Source organism: Pinus tabuliformis, chromosome 3_2 (assembly GCF_031772625.1).
Source record: "Pinus tabuliformis cultivar Carrire ecotype Pingquan chromosome 3_2, CPIR1, whole genome shotgun sequence".
NCBI classification, from domain to species: domain Eukaryota; kingdom Viridiplantae; phylum Streptophyta; class Pinopsida; order Pinales; family Pinaceae; genus Pinus; species Pinus tabuliformis.
The window spans coordinates 1,110,805,818-1,110,825,064 of NC_142302.1; the positions used below are offsets into that span (position 1 = coordinate 1,110,805,818).

Consider the following 19,247-nt stretch of genomic DNA (forward strand, 5'->3'; position numbering starts at 1 on the left):
GATTGCCTCGTCTGTCCATTCCAGAGACCTTTCAGGATGCCAGGCAGAAACCTTGTTTTTTTTGGAGAGGGAGTCTATATAGTATTATCAGCTTGGTGTCTCCATAAAAAAAATATCTTCTGGATTTTTAAGTTTATACACACCTTGACTCCAGCTTTGATTCTTTCAACCTTCACCTGGTTATTTGTTCCCTATCCGAGAACTTCGAGAAGATTGCTAAGATATTCCCTCCTCCATCTATTTCTGCTCCTCCAACCCCTTCCTTTCCAGGGATACCTTTAGCAGAACCATTATCAGGTGGTTTCCATATCTGGACCAGCCCTCCCTAGGAACCATCCTTTAACACAGGGAAATATATCAATATGTTTTTGGAATTGTGCTTATTTTTAAACTGTTAACTGTTTCATTAGAGTTAAATGCACTATCTTCAAATGCATGCAGTCACTAAACTAGCTGCTGATCATTGATTGGATTGTCACAGAATTCTCATAGGCTAATATTTTAGAAGGTTTTAATTTTAGGCAATGGAACTTCACCCTATGTCTGTTGTGAATGTGTTTAGAGCCTTTATCATTATCAGATCAGTCGCTTCCAGTGAGCCAGGGATCTCAACTACGTGTCGCTTACCAGGTATAAATTTGTTCATAATTTTTCCAAAGTAAATTGTTTTCTTAAAGTGCAGTTATGGTAATTTTTTGATCAATTCTAACTTAATGTTCTGATTGAGAAGTGCAGGGTGTTCCTGGGGCATATAGCGAGGCTGCTGCTGCTAAAGCCTATCCAAATTGTGAAGCAGTTCCCTGTGAACAGTTTGAAACTGCTTTTGAGGCAAGTGTCTATCCTTTTCATGAATAAGTGCCATGGTAAGCTAAGCTGTTGTTATGGTTTTCAATTCCTGGTTGATCACATGCCCTCATGGTGACATCTATGTAGTATGAAGTTGAATTGAATATCACTGCTTAGATGTCTGAATTAGTACAAAACAGAAGGGTCTATAAAGCCCAGCACTTGAAAATGAAAGAAAGCTTTTTTACTCTCTATTAAAGGAGATGAACAAACTTGAAGTGTATTTACCAGATACTTTTAAAGGATACCTGGATATTATTTTTGTTTTTTATCTTTGAGTCTCAACTATAATTCAATTTATCATAGAGTAATACATCTAATATTGATTATCATGATTTGGCATTGAATCTCAAAATGATAAATCATGTTACGTATGTAAGAATCTAACCAGAATAAATTCTTTAAATCCTACCAGGTTTTAACAAATGTAATTTACAAAAGAATTTATCAATATAATTCACTCATACATACCTGGTTTCCGTTTTTGGAGTCGATCCTTAACTGTTGTAGCTCCAATTTGCTCCCTTTATCACAATGACTGAAACTTCCTTGCCAAATTGGGTACAACCTCGGTATCCAGTCCTAGAATATTTTAGAATTTCAGTACTCTGCCCCCCTGTGCCCAAAAGCATCAAGAACAATCAAAGCTCAGTGACACTCACTCTATCTGTAACTCTGTTGGACAAATTCCCTTTCTGCACTTCCATTCCCCCAAGATTCCGCCTCCCCTTTTTAGTAGCATCCCCTCCTTTTATTTCCCTGGCCACCGCCTTCCTCCTATCTCTGTGTCTTTATTTCTGTTACGTGGAACTCCACATGAAATCATATTTCATTTGATTTTCATAGATTTTATTGAGTATGTAGGATTTTGTTTGATTAAAATTTATATTATTTTAATAAATTCATTTAATTAATTTAATTTATAATTTTAATTAAATATAATTTGTAAATTAAAATTAAAATTTTCTTTTAATTAAGGATTTATCATATATATGTATATAAGGTGTTATACGTATCAATATCTCATTTGATATACTCATTATATTCCAGTGAGATAGGGATTTATTCGATAATCAATTCATTACCTTAATTTAGATATTTCCCTGTATTAACCAGTGTATATCTATAGTGCGATACATGCGGGCCCATGCATATGTAGCTATCATATGGATGTCCCGTATATATGCTAATATTCGTATTTGTTTGTAATTGTAGGTGGGCCATTACAACGTACATGTAAACTTATTGTTGTGTTGGGAACTAGTATATTGTGGTATTGTGTCCATTAATCTTAGTATGTTTCCCGTCTTTCTTGGTTGTATGTCTCATTTCCTCTATTCGAAGCTGAGTTTCATGATCATATTCAAAGTGTCCCAAGAATGAGTCCAATAAGGTTCATTATCTACATAGCAACCACTCCTGGAGGAGGACAGAGGAATGAGACCTGTGTAATGGGACGCCCAGGATACATATTTCTGTCCTATGATAGCATAGACTGAGGTGGATCGGTGAAACCACACATGGGCTGAAAACTGCACCCCAGACCAATTGGTCCGCTACAAGAAGATGTTTTGGGGCATCCATCTCTCTAATGAACCTATTGACTAATTCTGCCTAAACAAACAAAGGAGAGTGCTTGTGTTGTGCAAATAATAATAATAGGAACTGAAATCACTTTCTAACAGTAGAACACTTGAACTCTTTTTTTGGGAAAAGAAAGGTGAATGAATCAGCACCTTTGGACTTGATTCATTGCATACTGTTTCAACCTGCTAATGGTGCTTCACTCCCTGTGCACCCTCCTACCTCTGGGCATTCTGCACTTTTATTAAGGAAAGGGATGAAATGCAATATACGATTCAATGGTAACTTTTATTTTGATATAAATCTGAATTATTATATAGAAAAGGGGTGCACTTGAAATCTAGACACCATAGGTTGAATACCGGGAGTATCAACCTAGACCTATGTGAATGCCCACTCATCCCTGTTCAAATTTCAATGTCCAGATTTCTGAGATATAAGATCGTCTAAAGAGGAAGTCAAAGCTTGCTTGTGTTTACTCCACCAATGGTGACCAATCTTTATTTCTAATGATAATGAGGTAGGGACGGGTCTCTCAATCCTGCACCTTGGGAAAGAATCTCCCAGATCGAGTAGTGATATACAGGATATGAACAAACTTAAAGTGGGTGGTTCACCCCATCCATCCAGAGAGCCTTTTCTTTTATGTAGCACATTATCGTGCTTCTAAGATCGTTTGCTTCCACTGATGCATAATCTGTTTTCTATTGGCTTGTTAACAATGATATTGCAGAGGGAAAGCTCAAATCATCAATGAGCTTGTTCAAGATTTTCAGTTCTAAATCTAACTGGATTATCTCCTAGTCTTTCCTTTTATATGGTACAAGTGGAATGGGCTTTGATGAAAGTTTGTTTGATCATCTTACTTTATGCATCTGTGATGTCACATGTGGCTTAGCTAGGTAGGTGAAAGTTTAGGAAGGGAAGAAAAACCACAGGACAGATATTTGTAGATTCTGACAATCTAGGAAGAGATGTTGTCATTAAAATTGTGGCTGCTGAAATTGTTGCAGAACTGTTGCTTGCACAGATAAGATAAATGTACGGGAATTTTATTAACATCCAAGACTCCTATGAGTGAGCGCAATAGTAGGTCAATAGGAGTTAGAGATACAAACAGTGTGAGTCCATAGTGGGAGTGCAAAAACAACTCCTGACTTTAATCTACAAGAAGCGGAAAAAACTATACAGTAGACGCTGTGACTTCTTGTTGCAATAGAAATTTTGTTTGTGGAAACAAGAAAATATAATCTGTTGAGCAATAAAATGCTGCAGGATCTAAGATGAATACTAAAGATAAGATGATTTTATCAATATCCAATAAATGACCACAAAAGTGGGTCAATGGACTAAAAATATATCCGGTGTGAATACAATGTGGGAGTGCAAAAGCTGAAAGAAAGATAAATAAAGTGAATAAAAACTTAAAAGTGCAGCCTAGAGAAGTATCTAACTAAGCTAATCACTAGGTCTAGCAAGCGCCAAATGATTTATGTAACAATAACAATGGTTCAGTGATAGAAAGTGAGAATCAAAGACTGGAAAAGTGGACATTTCAATGCTGGTTGAGAGAGAGAGAGAGATCTGAGGTTGACGTCAATAATTTCAAGGTTTCCTGGCCCTGATGGCCAAAGGTGGGGTGCAGTGACCAGGGCATTGGCTTGCTGTCTTGAGTACCATAGTGGAATCCTGCTGTATGATCTTTGGGCGGCGGGGGTTGGTTGGGTGGGGGTAAGGAACATAGGAGCAAGGGAACCCTGCTTGTTGAATTGTGTAACTATGGTCGGTCTGCATAATGTGTATTCTCGTCATTTATATATTCAAAACATGTTCTTCATGCTCAAAATGAAATTATATTATTTGTATTTGACAAAGAAAATTACAAGGGATATCCTTCATGACCTTGGCAAAAGAAAAATTCAATGTTCCACCAAGTTTCCGGTACGTGGGGACAGGGGAGCGGGGAAATGCGGGAGTGTTCTATGCAAAAGCTCCCCACCAATTTTTAAAAAACATGGGGGGATGTTGGTGTCTTTAACACAAGGGACCCCAACAAAAATAGTAAAACAAAAGTACAATTTATTGCCGAGGGTCCAAAATTTAAATTATCGGCAATATCTGGGAAACTATCGGAAACCTTTAAAAAATACAAAAATAATCATTTTTTTCTCAATGTTTTAACTTCTAAAACAACATCAACATCAAACACATACATTGCTACATAAATATGAAAATAAAATCGATATATTAGATGTATAAGATGTCAAGTGATACATCAGACACTGATATTGAAATATGATATTTGTGCTAAGTCATAAGATCTAATAGAATGATACAAAATCATATAAAAACAAAATTAAATGTATCTCATGAGATTAATCATGTCAATGAAAACAACAAATTTCCCCTTGTTTGCTTGATGGAAAATGGTCACAACATCTTCAACTGGATCAAAACATTGGTCGATAAAAAAATGCTTAAAATTTTCAAATTTTGAAAAAATCATTTAATTCATGTGCATCTATATGAATCCAAATTGTTATACACAAATATGCAAAATTTATTATGGATATATCAAGGTTGCATATAATAAAAATATCAGAGTGCAAGCCATCTTTGAGTAAAAAAAGGTGAATAGAGAGACTCTAAATGGCCTCTGAAATCCAATGAAAATCATGCTACAACAAATAGCTACATAACATCAAAACCATTGCCTATATTGGGATTCTCCTCATCAAGATCACCCTTTGAGCATTAAAATAAGATAGAAAAAACTTAACATCCTAATCAATGATTTTGCTTGAGTGAAGTGTACATTTTTACTAGGGTCATGAATAATTGAGTTAAGTGTACATTAATACTAGAGTCATGAATAATTGAGTTAAGTGTACATTAATACTAGAGTCATGAAGGAAGAGCTCAACAGTCAATGCCACCAACATCAAGGTTAATAAAGGGTTTGGCGATGTTGATTAAATGTTAGTTCAATACCTTCGTACATTACAAAATGTAATAGAAACATTGCAATCCTGCTAATCATGAAATCCTGAAAACTGTTATGTCTGTTGGATTTTGAGTGGGATCTAAAATTCTACTTTCTTCATATGAAATCCAATGAGGTCAAAACCACTCTCAAGCATCTTGAGTCAATTAATGGTAATGTTAAAAATTTAAGTAAAATGATGAAAATGAAAGATAAAGGAAAATGTCACTTTTACTTTAAGAATTTAATATTACTGTTGACCACTTTGTGTCAACGACCCCATAGCAATACACTCATTTTTTTGCAAAAGGGATCTATCATGTTCAAGTGTTCGCATCATTCAGATTTCATCATTAGTCGGCAGTTTGTTAAAAATGTAAACCCATTATGGATGGTTATAATGTAAATGATCTTAGTAAGGCCATCATGTATGTAACAACCTAAGTAAGCATAGTATTTTGGTGACGATTTTTATCCTAGGAGGTTTTTTTTCTCATTGATTCATCTGTGTCTCTAGACACAAATGATCGATAAAGTTTTTCCTTGCAACCTCACCTCAAAGCTAGGGTGGATTTTGTCGTCAAGATATTAAGTGAGCCCTAGTGTTTTTTAGAGTCATTGTAAAAGTAACTTGGGAATAATCTTAGCTAATTGGCTAGATTTTTTTTTATTACAAGTTACTTGGTCTTCTAGATCGTATTTTGAGTCGCAAAATTGGGTAGATTTTTGAGGGTCTATAACGAACATGTTTTCCCCCTTCATGTATTAAAATGTAAAATTTTGATGTGAAAAATATTTAGTGCATGGTCCCTCATAATTAGACACCATGGCTAAGTATTAGAGGGTTGGAAAATAATCAATCCCTTCATAGGTCAATTAATTAATTTTTCTAGCCAAATTAAATTAAAAATCCTAAGCCAGAAATTTAATTAATTTTATGTCCTAGGTAAATTAAATACTCCAAGGGTGAAACTCGTGAGTTTTAAATAAATTAATTTTTGGAGGTCCCCGACCAAGGGAATATTGAAGAAATCAAGAAATTTTGGACCCTTGGTGGTTAAGTCAAAGTCAATTTTTTGAGGAAATTAAGTCAAAATAATTAATTGAGTTAATTAAAAATCAATTAAATGAAAAATTCGATTTTTCCTCAAAAAAATAAATAGATTTCGACGGTGATGAATAATTGTTAATTAAGTCTTTATGAATGGTCGAGATTAATTTGACAGGGATTAGCCAACTAACCGTTGGAGAATTTATCTATAAAGTAGAGGTTTGTGTCAGTGTATTTTTCATTTGATCTTTGAATCGTGTACTAAGCTCTTAAGCTCTCTTGTCTATTTTCTGGAATAAATGCAAAAGTCTTTGGGGTTTCGACTTGCGGTGGTGTTCCTCTTCATGAATCTATGGTAACATTGTTTTAGTTTCTCCGAATATTATTTGAAAATCGTAAATCAATAACTCTTTTAGAATAATCTAAATACATGTATCTTATTCAGTTTGTTGGATCTAGGCTAACATTTTTAATTTTGATTGAATTAGCAGGTATCTCTATTTCTTTAGAATTTTATGGTTATTCTATTTCTCTCCTTGGTTTGATGGTTGATGTAGTGTTCGTAGAACATCTCTAAGATTTTCATTGAGCGTTTGGGGATAGTCCTCGGTTGGACCAACCAACTCTCAACATATATTTTTTGAAGAACCTACCTCATATTAACTTCAAGATTTATCTAAAGATTAAATTTTTGTGCATGAAGTTTTCTGGCTAGTACCTCTCTAAAAAGGCCAAAATCTTTTAATATTTTGTGGAAAAAATTGACAGATCTATCTAGAAAGAGGCTTAGATCATCAGATCTGGGAGTGGAGTTGCACTCATACTCCTAAGATTTGATAGATCTGCAACTTTTGTGCATAGATCTGTAAATATTTTGTATAGATTTGAAGTTTTTTCAACTTAGGTTTTGGAGTTTTTATTCATTTTTGTATATTTGGGATCTGGGTATTTTGTTTTGTTTTGTTTTCATTTTGTAGGTGTGGATCTGAAGGGAAAATTTAATTCGAAGCCGGATCTAGACCCCGGAGGGCAAGATTTGACCTCAATACCATTTTGCAGGGATGGATTATTCAAAATTCTTTTTAGTTTGAGGGTTTCAAATTTAGATCTGAGGTTTTTCTGAGGAAATTTGAAGCAGGAATATATCCATTTAATATATAAATTTCTGAGATTTATTTTGAGGTTCTTGGGCTACCATTTGCTGCCTTGAAGCCCTTCAAAAATCACTCCTCTTTTCTGCTGCGTTTTTTCTCCTCTGCAAAAATTCGACTTTCTTCTTTGCAAACCCTTTGCGTTTTTCCTTTTATGCTCCCTCAAGTTGCTGCCATTTTTCTCTGCGTTTTTCCTCCTCGTAGCTCCATTTCCCTCGACTTGCAAACCTGCATCAAGACTCTTTTCCGTTGCTCCTCGAACTGCAATGTGTTCTGCCATCCCTCACGCATCTCGCAGAGCTCCTCTCATCCACTCGTCCCTTCTCCCTCTTCTCCATCCTTCCTCGCTGCCCATTATCCTTGACTTGCGTTCTTCCTTAGTTCCTGTCCGCATCCTCTTCTTCCCTGTGACAACCCTAACACATCCCTTTTCTTTGCTTCCCCCTGCAAGCAAGCCTTCTCTTCCCCTTCCACGTTTCCTTCCTCGTTGCACCTTCTCTCATCTGTGTTGCAAGCTCCCTTCATTGCCCGAGCTCGCTCCCTCATTCGCCGCTTCAACCTGCAAAGTTCACCCTTGAGTTGCTTGTGTTTTCTTTCCTTTTGATTGTATTTTTTTAGGGGTTAGTTTCAAAGCATAAAATCAAATTGTTTTGTTTTATTCGATTTTAATTTTTTTTAAGGTTTTGGTTTTGAGCTTCAAAAGAAATCGATTTTTTTTTGATTTACTTGTTTTTCATTTTTTTTTAAAATTTTTGTTTTTATTTTTATTTTGTTTGAAACAAAAAGAAAATTTTAATGTTTCGATTTTAAAGAATTAAATCAAAATAAAATTTTGTGCTTTCACATTTCAAATTTAAATTTTTATGTGGCCTTTGGCCCATTAAAAGTTTAATCAAGTTCCTTTTCGATTTTCACATTCGCCGCATTAAAATCTTTCTTCATTCATGAACTTGATCACATTAAATTTGCCGAAGGAATAATTAAATTCTTCATCTAAAGTTCCTTCTTTGGGTTTTTGTGTTAGGGGTTTGGGACTTCAAATTTTTTAAAGAGAAAATTTTGTGGTATTAAAAAATTTAAATTTCTCTATAGTCAAGACATTTAAATATCTTTTTAAATCATTTCTAAAGTTTGACTATAGGAAAATAAGTTTTTTTTTTTTTTTTTTTGGATTGGAACACTTAAGAAAAATCATTTTTCCGAATTGTTTGAAATGTTTAGCATTTGAATTTCATGTTTCCTCATGGTAATTAATTTTCGAAATTTAATTACTCAAGTCTTTTGCATGCTATAAGATTTTTTGAATATTTTCTTATGCTTGACACTTATAGAGATTGCTCGCCGTTAAAGTAATTCTAAGTGTAGTTTAATTACTTGAATTATTGGATATTTATTGCCTATTAAACTTTTGAGAATTCTTCAAGTAATTTTTAAGTACTCTTTCGTTTCCTAAACTGAGCATTTTTTTGAGCATCTATATAATTGGCATTGATATTAAAGAATTGTAAAGAGGTTTTTGTTCTCTTTGAGCTATAATTGCATTGGAAAGAATCTGGATAAATTGAAGTGATAAGCTCGTGATTTAATTGGGCATTATATTGTGATAGCATATTGCTGAGAAGTTTATCTTTCAGTCTAGTGTCTAATATTTATATTGGTGATTAAGGGCTTTAACATTTTTTTCCCCTTTGAAAAATCGTAATTTTCATTAAGATAGGAAAATTACATGCTGTAGATGTTGTGAGCATATGCAAAACATAGTGGCTGTGTGCTAGTTCAAAATTTAAGAACCAAAAATATGTTCTCCATGCAGGGAGACAGTCTTTAAATGAAGTGTTGTATAAATAAACTTCAAAATTTATTACTCTACAAAGAGAGTACTCCTGAGGACATGTATTGATTATGTATAAACATAGTAAATATAAACAAAAATAAAACGGTCAATTATCAAATGATTTCAGGCTCTTGTTGAGCCTGATCTATCTGGTCCATATATGGACAGTGGTAGTACTGGAACTGTTCACCTCCTTGCTATTCCTGGATCATCCAGATGTTGCATGGCCTGATCACTGCCGCTTTGGAAAGTTTGTCAGCGAGGATGTTTCGTTCCCTGTAAATATGGTGACAAGCAAAATTGTCAAAATATGTGATGTATCTATGCACCTCATCCAATATATGTCGCAATGTGAATGCATGACATGTTGATGTTTTATTAATCCAGTTGCAGACAATTTTCGAGTCACCAAAAACTTGTAGATTATGACAGTCTTTTTCAATTGCAAATTGTATGAGGTATTTGGCAGTGATGAGTTCAACAAAGTTGTTTGTGCCATTTCCAAGTCCCATTTGAATATGATAGAAATGTGTATCTGAAATATATAGAGCAGCCCCACCTCCACATCCTGTTTCTTGTGCCGATCCATCAAAATATGCCCAGGGCTGTGAGTGATCAATGGACTCGGGGATGATAGTTCTGGGTGGAGAGGCGGCCTCGTCCTCGGGTAGTGAACTGTAGTCGGCTATAATTCTAGCTATGATGGATGGCCATTGGGGGGCGGTGTCCTGAAAGATTATGCGGTTCCTGGCTATCCATATTTCCCAACTAATGAGTAGGGGGAGGTTCCTAGCTTTGGGTGATGATATAGATGACCACCAATTTGTCCATACCTCCTTGGTGGTCTGACCTCTCCAATTGATGGATGAGAGTGTGAGATAGAATGGAGTTCCAAAGATCAATTTTGACGGGATAGGAGAGGAAGAGGTGATCCAAAGATTTAGTGCTGTCCTTATAGAGGCAACACCAGTAAGGTCCGTATAGCCCTCTTCTATTCAAGTTGTCTCCCGTCTGCACCTTATTCTTCAGTATGGACCACATGAGTAATCTTGTTCGGGGAGGGGGGGGTGCTTTGAGCTTCCACATTCCTTTCCACCATGTTTCTATGTGATGTGGCTTGTGTCAATTGGCCAGTTGTAGATACCCCTCTTTTGCGGAGTACCGGCCATTTTTGGTGATGGCACATGTAATCTCATCCTCTCCTTTTCTTAGTCGAATGTGAGATTCCGTAAGAGCTGTAGTGAAAGTACTCCAAGCATGGTGCCACTGTAAAGGAAGGAGAAAGCTATGGGCTGACTTCCAAGCTTGGTGCAGGAAGGTTGATCTCTCCTGGTCTGCAATGTGCACTATATGTGTAATTCCTTTCTCGATAAGGTTCTGGAGTAAGCCTTCAGGTAGCTGGTGTGCATTCCCACATCCTATCCAAGGGTCACGGCCTATTCGGACGGATGTCCCATTAGATATTCTCCAAGTTAGGCCGTCTCGAATAAGAGGCCTTGAGTTCAGAACCTCTTTCCATATATTTGAGACCCCAAATTTGTTCCAGCTTGTTTGTCTCAGCGAGTCCAGCGGCTTTAACGATGCAATATATTTAGCGACTGCAATTTTTGTTCAGAGACTGTTGGTGGTGACTAATTACCACCCTAGCTTGGCCGCCAGTGTTGAGGAGAAATCCCCCAATTTCTTTATACCCCACCCACCCCATTTCTTAGGGATAGACAGAAGATCCCATCTTGCCCATGCATATATCCTTCTTGTTTGTTTGCCTTTCCACAGGAATCTGCAATAGAGGTTTTGTATTCGGTTGAGAATGCCTCTTGGGATCCATGCGAGGGACATCCAATATACAGGGGTGGCCTCCAGAACTGCTTTGATGAGCACCAATCTTCCGGCTCTGGAGAGATGCTTATGATACCATATATTGAGTCTTTTCTCAAGCTTGGAGATCAACCATATCCAGTCCACAATTTTATATCCAAGTGGTTTCAGCTTGTATCCCAGATACCGGAGGCCTCCATCTATCTGGCTCAGGGTGAAAGGGAACCTTTGTATCGCAAAGTGTATCTCGTGGGGGGAGCATTATGATACCCTTATGGTGGACTTAGAGTTATTAATGATCACACCTGTAGCAGTTTTGAAAATATTGGTGGTGTGCTGGATGGTGGTGAGGTCACCTATCCCTCCATTTAGGAACATTAGTACATCGTCCACGAAAAGGAGGTGTGTTATAGTACATCCGTCCGATATCCTGATTCTCGAGAGTTTGACTCTATGGTTCATGTCCTTGATTAGTCTGCTTAGTCCTTCCATGACTAGGAGAACAAGTAAAGGAGATAATGGGCACCCCTGTTTGAGCCCTCTTTCAGAGCTAAAGAAGGGAGATGCAACCTCATTTATCAGTACACTAAAGGATATATTAGTAATGCAACACATGGTCCATTTAATGACTCCCACAGGAAATCCTAAATGGGTAAGAAGCATTCTGAGATAAAGCCAGCTTACCTTGTTGAAGGCTTTTGAGAGATCAGCTTTGAGGATCATACCTTTGATCTTCTTAGTCTGAATGGAGTGCAGTACTTCCTGAGCTATGCCTATGGCTTCATGAATCTGACGATCCTGTAGGAAGGCAAATTGTTCGGATGATATGTGGTTGGATAGGATGGGGTGGAGGCAATTTGCAATGATTTTGGATATGATTTTGTATAGGCAGTTGCACAGGGAGATGGGTCGAAAATCATTGAAGGATGATGGATTGTCTGATTTGGGGATGAGGGCGATGAAGGTGGAGTTTATAGCCCCATGCATACATCCAGTCTTCCTGCATTCCTCGATGACCTTGAGCAGATCATGTTCGAGGATGTCAAAAAAAGCCAGGTAGAACTCTACTGACCACCCATCTGGACCAGGGCTCTTGTCCTTCTTAAACCATTTCAGAGTGGCCTCTAGCTCCCCTAAAGTGACTTCTCTGTTAAGCTCCACAACATCCTCATGTTCAATGAACCGAGGGAACAGTTGTGCTACTCTAATGACCTCTACTAGGGTAGCATTAGGGGGGCCTGATAGACCTGCTTGAAGTGAGAGGTGGCCAGGGAGGCCAGGTGAGGGAAGGTGTCTACCTCAGCTCCTTGCTCATTTGTCAGTTTCCATATGGTATTAATGACCTTCCTTCCATTAGCAAATTTGTGGAAAAATTTGGAATTATCATCTCCTTCCTTCAGCCAAATAGCTTTGCTTTGCAATCTCCAGGTTTCCTCCCTCTCCTTGAGAATGTTTCCTCTTTTGACTGTTAATTCAGTGAGCTTGTCCTTGAGCTCATTTGAAGGGAAGGTGCCCCCACTGTTGTCCTCTAGGTTGGCTATCTCCAGTTCGATCTCATTTAACAGATGCTCTTCAGCACACCGCTTATTGTGAGCCCAAATCTTGGATAGCTTCTTCAATTCCTTCAGGTTGGCCACGAACCCTTCAGTGATGTTCCCTCTTCTTGCCGGTGGATGGGCCTTCCAAAAGTCTGTGACGAGGCGGATGTAGGAGTTATCTTTCAACCATGTAGAGTTGAATTTGAAGGGTGCTCGAGGTTTGCTAATATTGCCCCGGATATCAAGGTAAATTGGCAGATGGTTTGAGAGTCCGCTGGATCCCACCCACTGGCGATAAGTGAAACCCTGCTCCAGAAATTGTTCCTTGATAAGGAATTGATCCAGTCTCCTGGAAAGGCTGTCCTCCCCGCTTCTTTTGTTCCTCCAGGTTGGGGCTAGTTTGGCAGATGGGATATCAATGAGATTGTGTAAATCAAGGAGCTGCTCAAAGAAACCCGCTAAGGGGTCGGCTTGAGCATGGTGACCCCAAGACTCTGAGTAGCCTAGGGAGAAATTTAGGTCTCCTCCTAGAATGATATTATCAGATTGAAATATGTTGGCTGCCAAAATCCTTTCCCAGAAATTCTCTTTATGATGGCAGGGCCCATATATGTTTATCATTCTAATCTCAGTTCCCAGCTCTGTAGAGTATATGTCCGCCCCTATGAACCCTATACCCCCCCAAGTGCCCATTAGATTAATTGAGCGAGGGTTATATCCCAGGGCAATGCCCCTTGAGCGACCATTAACATCAATGGCTTGGAAATGCCATCCTGGGAGCATAGATTCCATTAGAGGGGAAATGACATCAGTCGCACCTAATGTTTCCTCTAGGAAGACCAAATCAATTGGCTCCTTCTGGAGAAGCCTCATCGCTAGTTTTTTCTTGGGACTAGCAATCCCTTTGCAATTAACGGAGAGGACTTTCATGGGGGAGATTCCTGTAGAGGGCTTTTTGCTCTAAGGACCCTATCGAGTGAAAGCTGTTTTCTGGAGGCCACCTCAATACCTGCCTTCTGTTTAGCTTTTGACAGGGAGGAAGGTCTGCCTCGGGGGAGCTTCGGAGTGGAGGAGGAAGGGATAAGTCCAATGCCAATAGCATCTGACATTGGTGATCGAGTATGCGATCGGAGATGATATCGGTGGGGAGCGGGGTCAGATCCAGGGATTGATTCCTTTGATGTCTCCATTAAGGTTGTGGGGGAAATCTGAGAGGGAACAGGTACATGAGAATTGAGGGGGCAGACCGGGTGGCTTAGATAGGGATGAGGCTTGTCCTGGTCCTGCCTAGATCCCTTAGAGTTATCCTTATGTGCAGATGAATAATTGATAGATGCAGAGCAAGGGATAGGATTGGACATACCCGAAGATAGCGCGACTCTAGCGGTTGCCTTAGACCTGGTTAGTGGAGGTGAAGGTGGCCGAAGAGGTGCTTTCTTGCGCTTCTTCGGTGTCGTCGAGGCAAGCCTGGATCCGTCTGCACCAGTGTCCATCTGATCGGCCCCATTCGAGTGTTCTGCCTGTGTCTGAGCTTCCCCCGCTGATGAGGTCTTCCCTTTGTTGCCCATCTTTGATTTCGCGAGGAGAGGGCAATCCTTATAGAGGTGTCCAACGTTGTGGCAATACCTACAGCGAAAGGGGACTCCCTCATAGTCCAGAACCTGGATCCGGTTATAGTTCCTCCAACGAAGAGTGACTTTTTCTTGTAAACCACCTCTAATGTCCAGGTGAACTAGTAGCCTTGCATAGACCATGACCTCCGTGGAGAGATAGGATCTGTCGTAGTCTAGTTATGTACCCAGAGAATTTCCAATTCTTTTGAAGATATCTTCGGTCCATAAATGGAGAGGCAGACCAGGGAGACGAATCCATATTGGCCCCGCCCCAAGTTGTTCTCTGTGCGGATCAAATAGTGGATTCCATCTCCTTAACATAACTAGGGCTTGTTCGTTGTGCCAGAAGGAGGATGAGACCCAATTGGTGTGTTCTGCTCTCGTGAAATGTAGGGGAACCAGCCACGGGCAAATGTTTGAACAATAAGCAGATCAGTTAGGTGATGGCCCCAAATTTCTGCAACCCACTGCTTAAGTCTCGCCATGGTGTAGTTTCTGTCCCATACCCTGCCTACCAGGACTGTCGCCGCCATATCCATGGTGTGTTGCCACCGAAAGTCTTCTTCCCAATCGATGAATACTTCCTGTGCCCTAGGTTTGACACACCTCTGCTTCTTCCCGAGAGCAGGCTTTGCTTCCTCTGCCCCCTCAAGGGTTTCTTCAAGATTAGGGTTGGGAGAGTTAGGGTTAGGGTTAGGGTTTGGAGATAATGGAGCAAGGCTAGTAGGGAAAGTGTCCAGAGCGCTGTGCAGACTCCAAGGGCGGGGTAGTGTGAGCAGAATAGGGTGGGGCTTCTCTGAGCGGGGACTGAGATGGGAAATGAGAGGCCGCCGAAGGATGGAGGGAGGATATGCCGGATGACCCAGCCGCCTATTCTGAGCCAGCTAGTCTGGAGGCAAAATGATGGGGGATCGACGTCGGGGGGGGGGGGGGGGGGGACGCACAGTGGATGCCAGCCAAATAGCAGGTACTTTCGCGAGGTCGATAACAACACTGGGTTGTCCCGTGAGCGACAGAAGCAGAGCGATAACCTCGGTGAGTTCCCTATTGAACGGGAAATATGGCTTGGAACTGGTCTGTCTGTCGAAAATGGAGATGCCCTCGAGGGGTCCTCCGAATAATCTATAAGGTCGATCTCCATTGATGCCCCGAGTGTTACGCCAACCGCCGACGTAATCCAGAGTAACCGACACAGGCGGGGACCAAACCCTACAGCGCGAAACCAAAAATGATAGTTCAGTCACCATTGCGGGAGGTAAGCAGGAAAGCGAAAGAACGAGGGTCGCCGACCGGTTACGAACTAGGAGTTGCAGGGGAACGGACCTAAACTGCGGCCTAGATGCAGGTGTATTGCAGAGGGCCTACCCCGTGTCAGGGCGTGGTTGCGCTAGCTCCGTCGACGCCATCCTCAATCCTTGAGAATGGAGAAGAGAAATAGCTCTATTTGTTAATAAGAAATAAAAAAGATTGAAATAAAGATATACACGATTAAGAGCTTTAACATATAACATAAGCACTTTCAATCCTTGAACTTAAATCATTCTCGCTCCATCTTCTAATAATCGTGTGCATTTGCATCTTAGGTTAGCCTTGCATAATTAAAATCTACTTCCAAGCATAAGCTTGGTTGATAGAAAAATATGTACCCATCTATTTTTCCTTGAGATGCTTGCTTTTAATAGTACTTAAAATGGTGACCTTGCAGTCGTGAGAGCCACAACTCTCTACAGTGCCGGAGGCACCGGGTATGTTAGATTTTCAGGAGAGGTATCGTTAATCACACCTTATTGTGCTTCACCTTATCTTCTCTCTGCCATTTACTATGGAATCAGGGTCAATATAGAAATGATCGAAGGGTTAAAACTTAGATAGGCATTTAACTAAAATTAACCAAGATTTCTGCATTTCACATTAGGTTTAGGATTTGCATTTCATATAAGATAGTTATTCATCCAAGAAACAATTGTTCATTTTGAAAATTACTGAATCTAACAAACCAGAAATCCTACTGCAGTAAACCGATTTGTATTACCTACTTGTTTTCTTCATTTAACAAATTATTTTTAGAAATATTCGAAAATATTAATGTAAATACACTGCAGCCTACACCAACATACAAATCAAGTACTAAAAAATAAATGAGACAAACACACAATGGACACACTTATTTTTGGACTAGACATCCCCGGAAAAACCCAATGCGGGAAAACCGGTGCAACCATAGTTGCAGGAATCGCCCCCCCCCGGATCCTAGGCCGGAATCGCGTCCCGTACGGAAGCGTTCCGGAAACCTCCAGGCGAAGCGCGATTCCGGATTTTTAAAACGATTCCTGGAATTTGGGTTGCGTTGCCCCGGATCCGCGCTTCGGAGGGCGCTTCGGGCCTCCGGAAGCGCCACGCTTCGGGCCCGGAAGCGCACGCTTCACGAGCGCTTCGGAGCGCTTCCGGAAATTTCCGCGCGGGCTCGGTTTTAAACTTAATTTTTTTTTAATTTTTTTTAAAAGTTCACTTAACTTGCAATGAGGGGGTGGGTTAGGGTGAGTTTAGGGTGAGTTTAGGTGAGGAATGAAAAGCATAAAGCTCCCATTCATTCCTCATTTTCTCACTTTGAGTTTATGAGAGTTGGAGAAGAGAAGAGAGGAGAGGAGAAGAGAAGAGAGGAAAGGAGAGGAGAAGAGAGGAGAGCTTGGAGGAGTGAAGAAGGAGGAGCTAGGAGAAGGAGGAGGAGCTTGGAGCAAGAGCTTGGAGGACTTCATCTACAAGAGCTAAAGAGGTAAGTTCAAACCCCAAACTCCCTTGTTTTTTTGAAAAAAAAATTGTATTTTTCTCCTCCCTCTCCTACTCTTTCCCATTGTTTCTACTTGCTCCTTTATTTGCAGGTTGTCCACCACCTATATCCATATTCCAAGATGGTGTTCTTTTGGCTTCTATGTATCATTCCACTCTTGGTTTTAATGATGGCAAGGGTGAGGAATAGAGGGGAAGAGGAAGGGGATGAACTTGGTCCTAATAGTAGTGACCCAATGTATGATGAGGAGGAAGGGTTTGAAGAGGAAGGGGATGAACTTGAAGGGGACACTGAAGCACAAGATGGGAAAGGTACATCAACACCCTTGTGGAACTATGTGACCAAACTTGATGGGGGAAAGGGTGGTGGATCTTACAAATTTGTGTGCCCTCATGGTTGTCATGGAGGAAAACCATATACGGGTTCATATACCCGTCTGAGGAGGCATCTTTGTGGGGTGCTGGACAGTGATGAAAAAAAGGGTTCTGTGGGGGTACAAATTTGCCAAAACATTTCAACTGAAGAAAGAAGAAAATACATCCAAATAGAGAGGGCTGCACAACAAAAAAACAAGAAACAAAAAACTCATTATGAATCAAGTGCAACCTCTAAATTTGGTAGTTGCCCATCTCCTCATGGTACTTCTGCAACCTCTGGAGGTAGAAGAACAATAGGGGATTTCCTTAATGTTGCTGGGAGGGATGATGTGGATGGAAAGATAGTCCGTTTTCTTTGTGCTTGCGGTGTACCATTCAATGTGCTTCGCTCTCCCTATTGGCATGACATGGTAAAGGCCATCAATGAAGCCCCAAAAGGATACAAGGCCCCCAACTATGAGAAAGCTAGAACAGTGTTATTAGAAAGAGAAAAAGCTAAGGTTCAAAGAGCTTTGACACGTTTTACACATGAGTGGGTGGATTCTGGGGTATCCATTGTATCAGATGGGTGGACAAATATTAGAAACCAACATTTGATAAATGTTCTTGGTGTTTCTTCTAGTGGTGCAGTATTTATTGCATGTCATGACTCCTCCTCCATCAGTGCAACTGCACAAAACATTGCAGATCTCCTATTGAAATCAATCAAAGATGTTGGTCCGAATAATGTGGTTCAAGTGATCACAGATAATGCAGCAAATTGTAAGGCAGCAGGAAAAATTATTGAGCGTACTCATCCACACATCTTTTGGTCTGGGTGCCTGGTTCACACATTGAACCTTTTGATGCATGATATTGTGAAACACAAAGATTGTGGGTGGATTGCTGAGGTTTACAGGAAAGGGAAGCAGCTCATTAAATTCATCACAGGGCATACAAGGGTAAACTACTTCTATGGCACTTACTCCAAGTTGCAATTGCTTAAAATTGCAAGGACAAGATTTGCTAGTTATTACCTCACCTTTAGGCGGCTAGTGAGGGTGAGACAAGCTTTAACTAATCTGGTGTGTGCTGAAACATGGGATGAAATTAACACTGACTCAGATGGTGCTAATGCAGTCAAGGACACTGTTCTTGACAGTTACTTTTGGTCACAGGTTAAATATGTTTTGCAATTCACCAAACCAATTTATTACATGATCAAGTTTGCAGATTCAGATCGACCAGTAATTGGGGAGGTGTATGAGCAAATGGATAGCATGTTGGGGCAGATTAAAGACATTGTTGAGCCTAGAGATACCACCTTGTACAATTATATTCGTGTAGAGGTGCAAAACCGATGGGAAATGCTAAATATTCCATTGCATGCATTAGCATATGTTTTGACACCTAAATACTATCATCCATCATGGCTTTCAACACCAGCACCTGGGGGGGGAAGCAGGAAAAAACCACACCAAGATAGAGAGGTTCACGAAAAATATATGGCTGCATTGAGTAAATTAATCCCTGATGAGGAGGAGGCTGCATTGGTACGGAGACAGGTGAGCAACTATTCGCTCAACACTGGTCCATTTGGGAGCATGCATGCAATTCAAGATCGAGAGACTTTTTCTGCTCTTGAGTGGTGGAACATGCATGGAGGGGGTACTCCACTTCTACAG

The 19,247-nt window shown here is 39.9% G+C and overlaps 1 protein-coding gene across 1 annotated transcript in view; it reads left to right on the plus strand.

Moving 5' to 3' along the window:
- The first annotated feature begins 512 nt into the window (after nt 1-512).
- The window catches only part of LOC149184542 (arogenate dehydratase 2-like), a 193,294-nt gene continuing 174,559 nt past the window's right edge, over nt 513-19,247 (plus strand). Inside the window, exons 1-2 of the mRNA XM_089417588.1 lie at nt 513-630; nt 736-828. Of these exons, the coding sequence (XP_089273714.1) occupies nt 553-630; nt 736-828 (171 nt within the window). The 5' untranslated portion in view covers nt 513-552. The remainder of the gene's footprint in view (nt 631-735; nt 829-19,247) is intronic.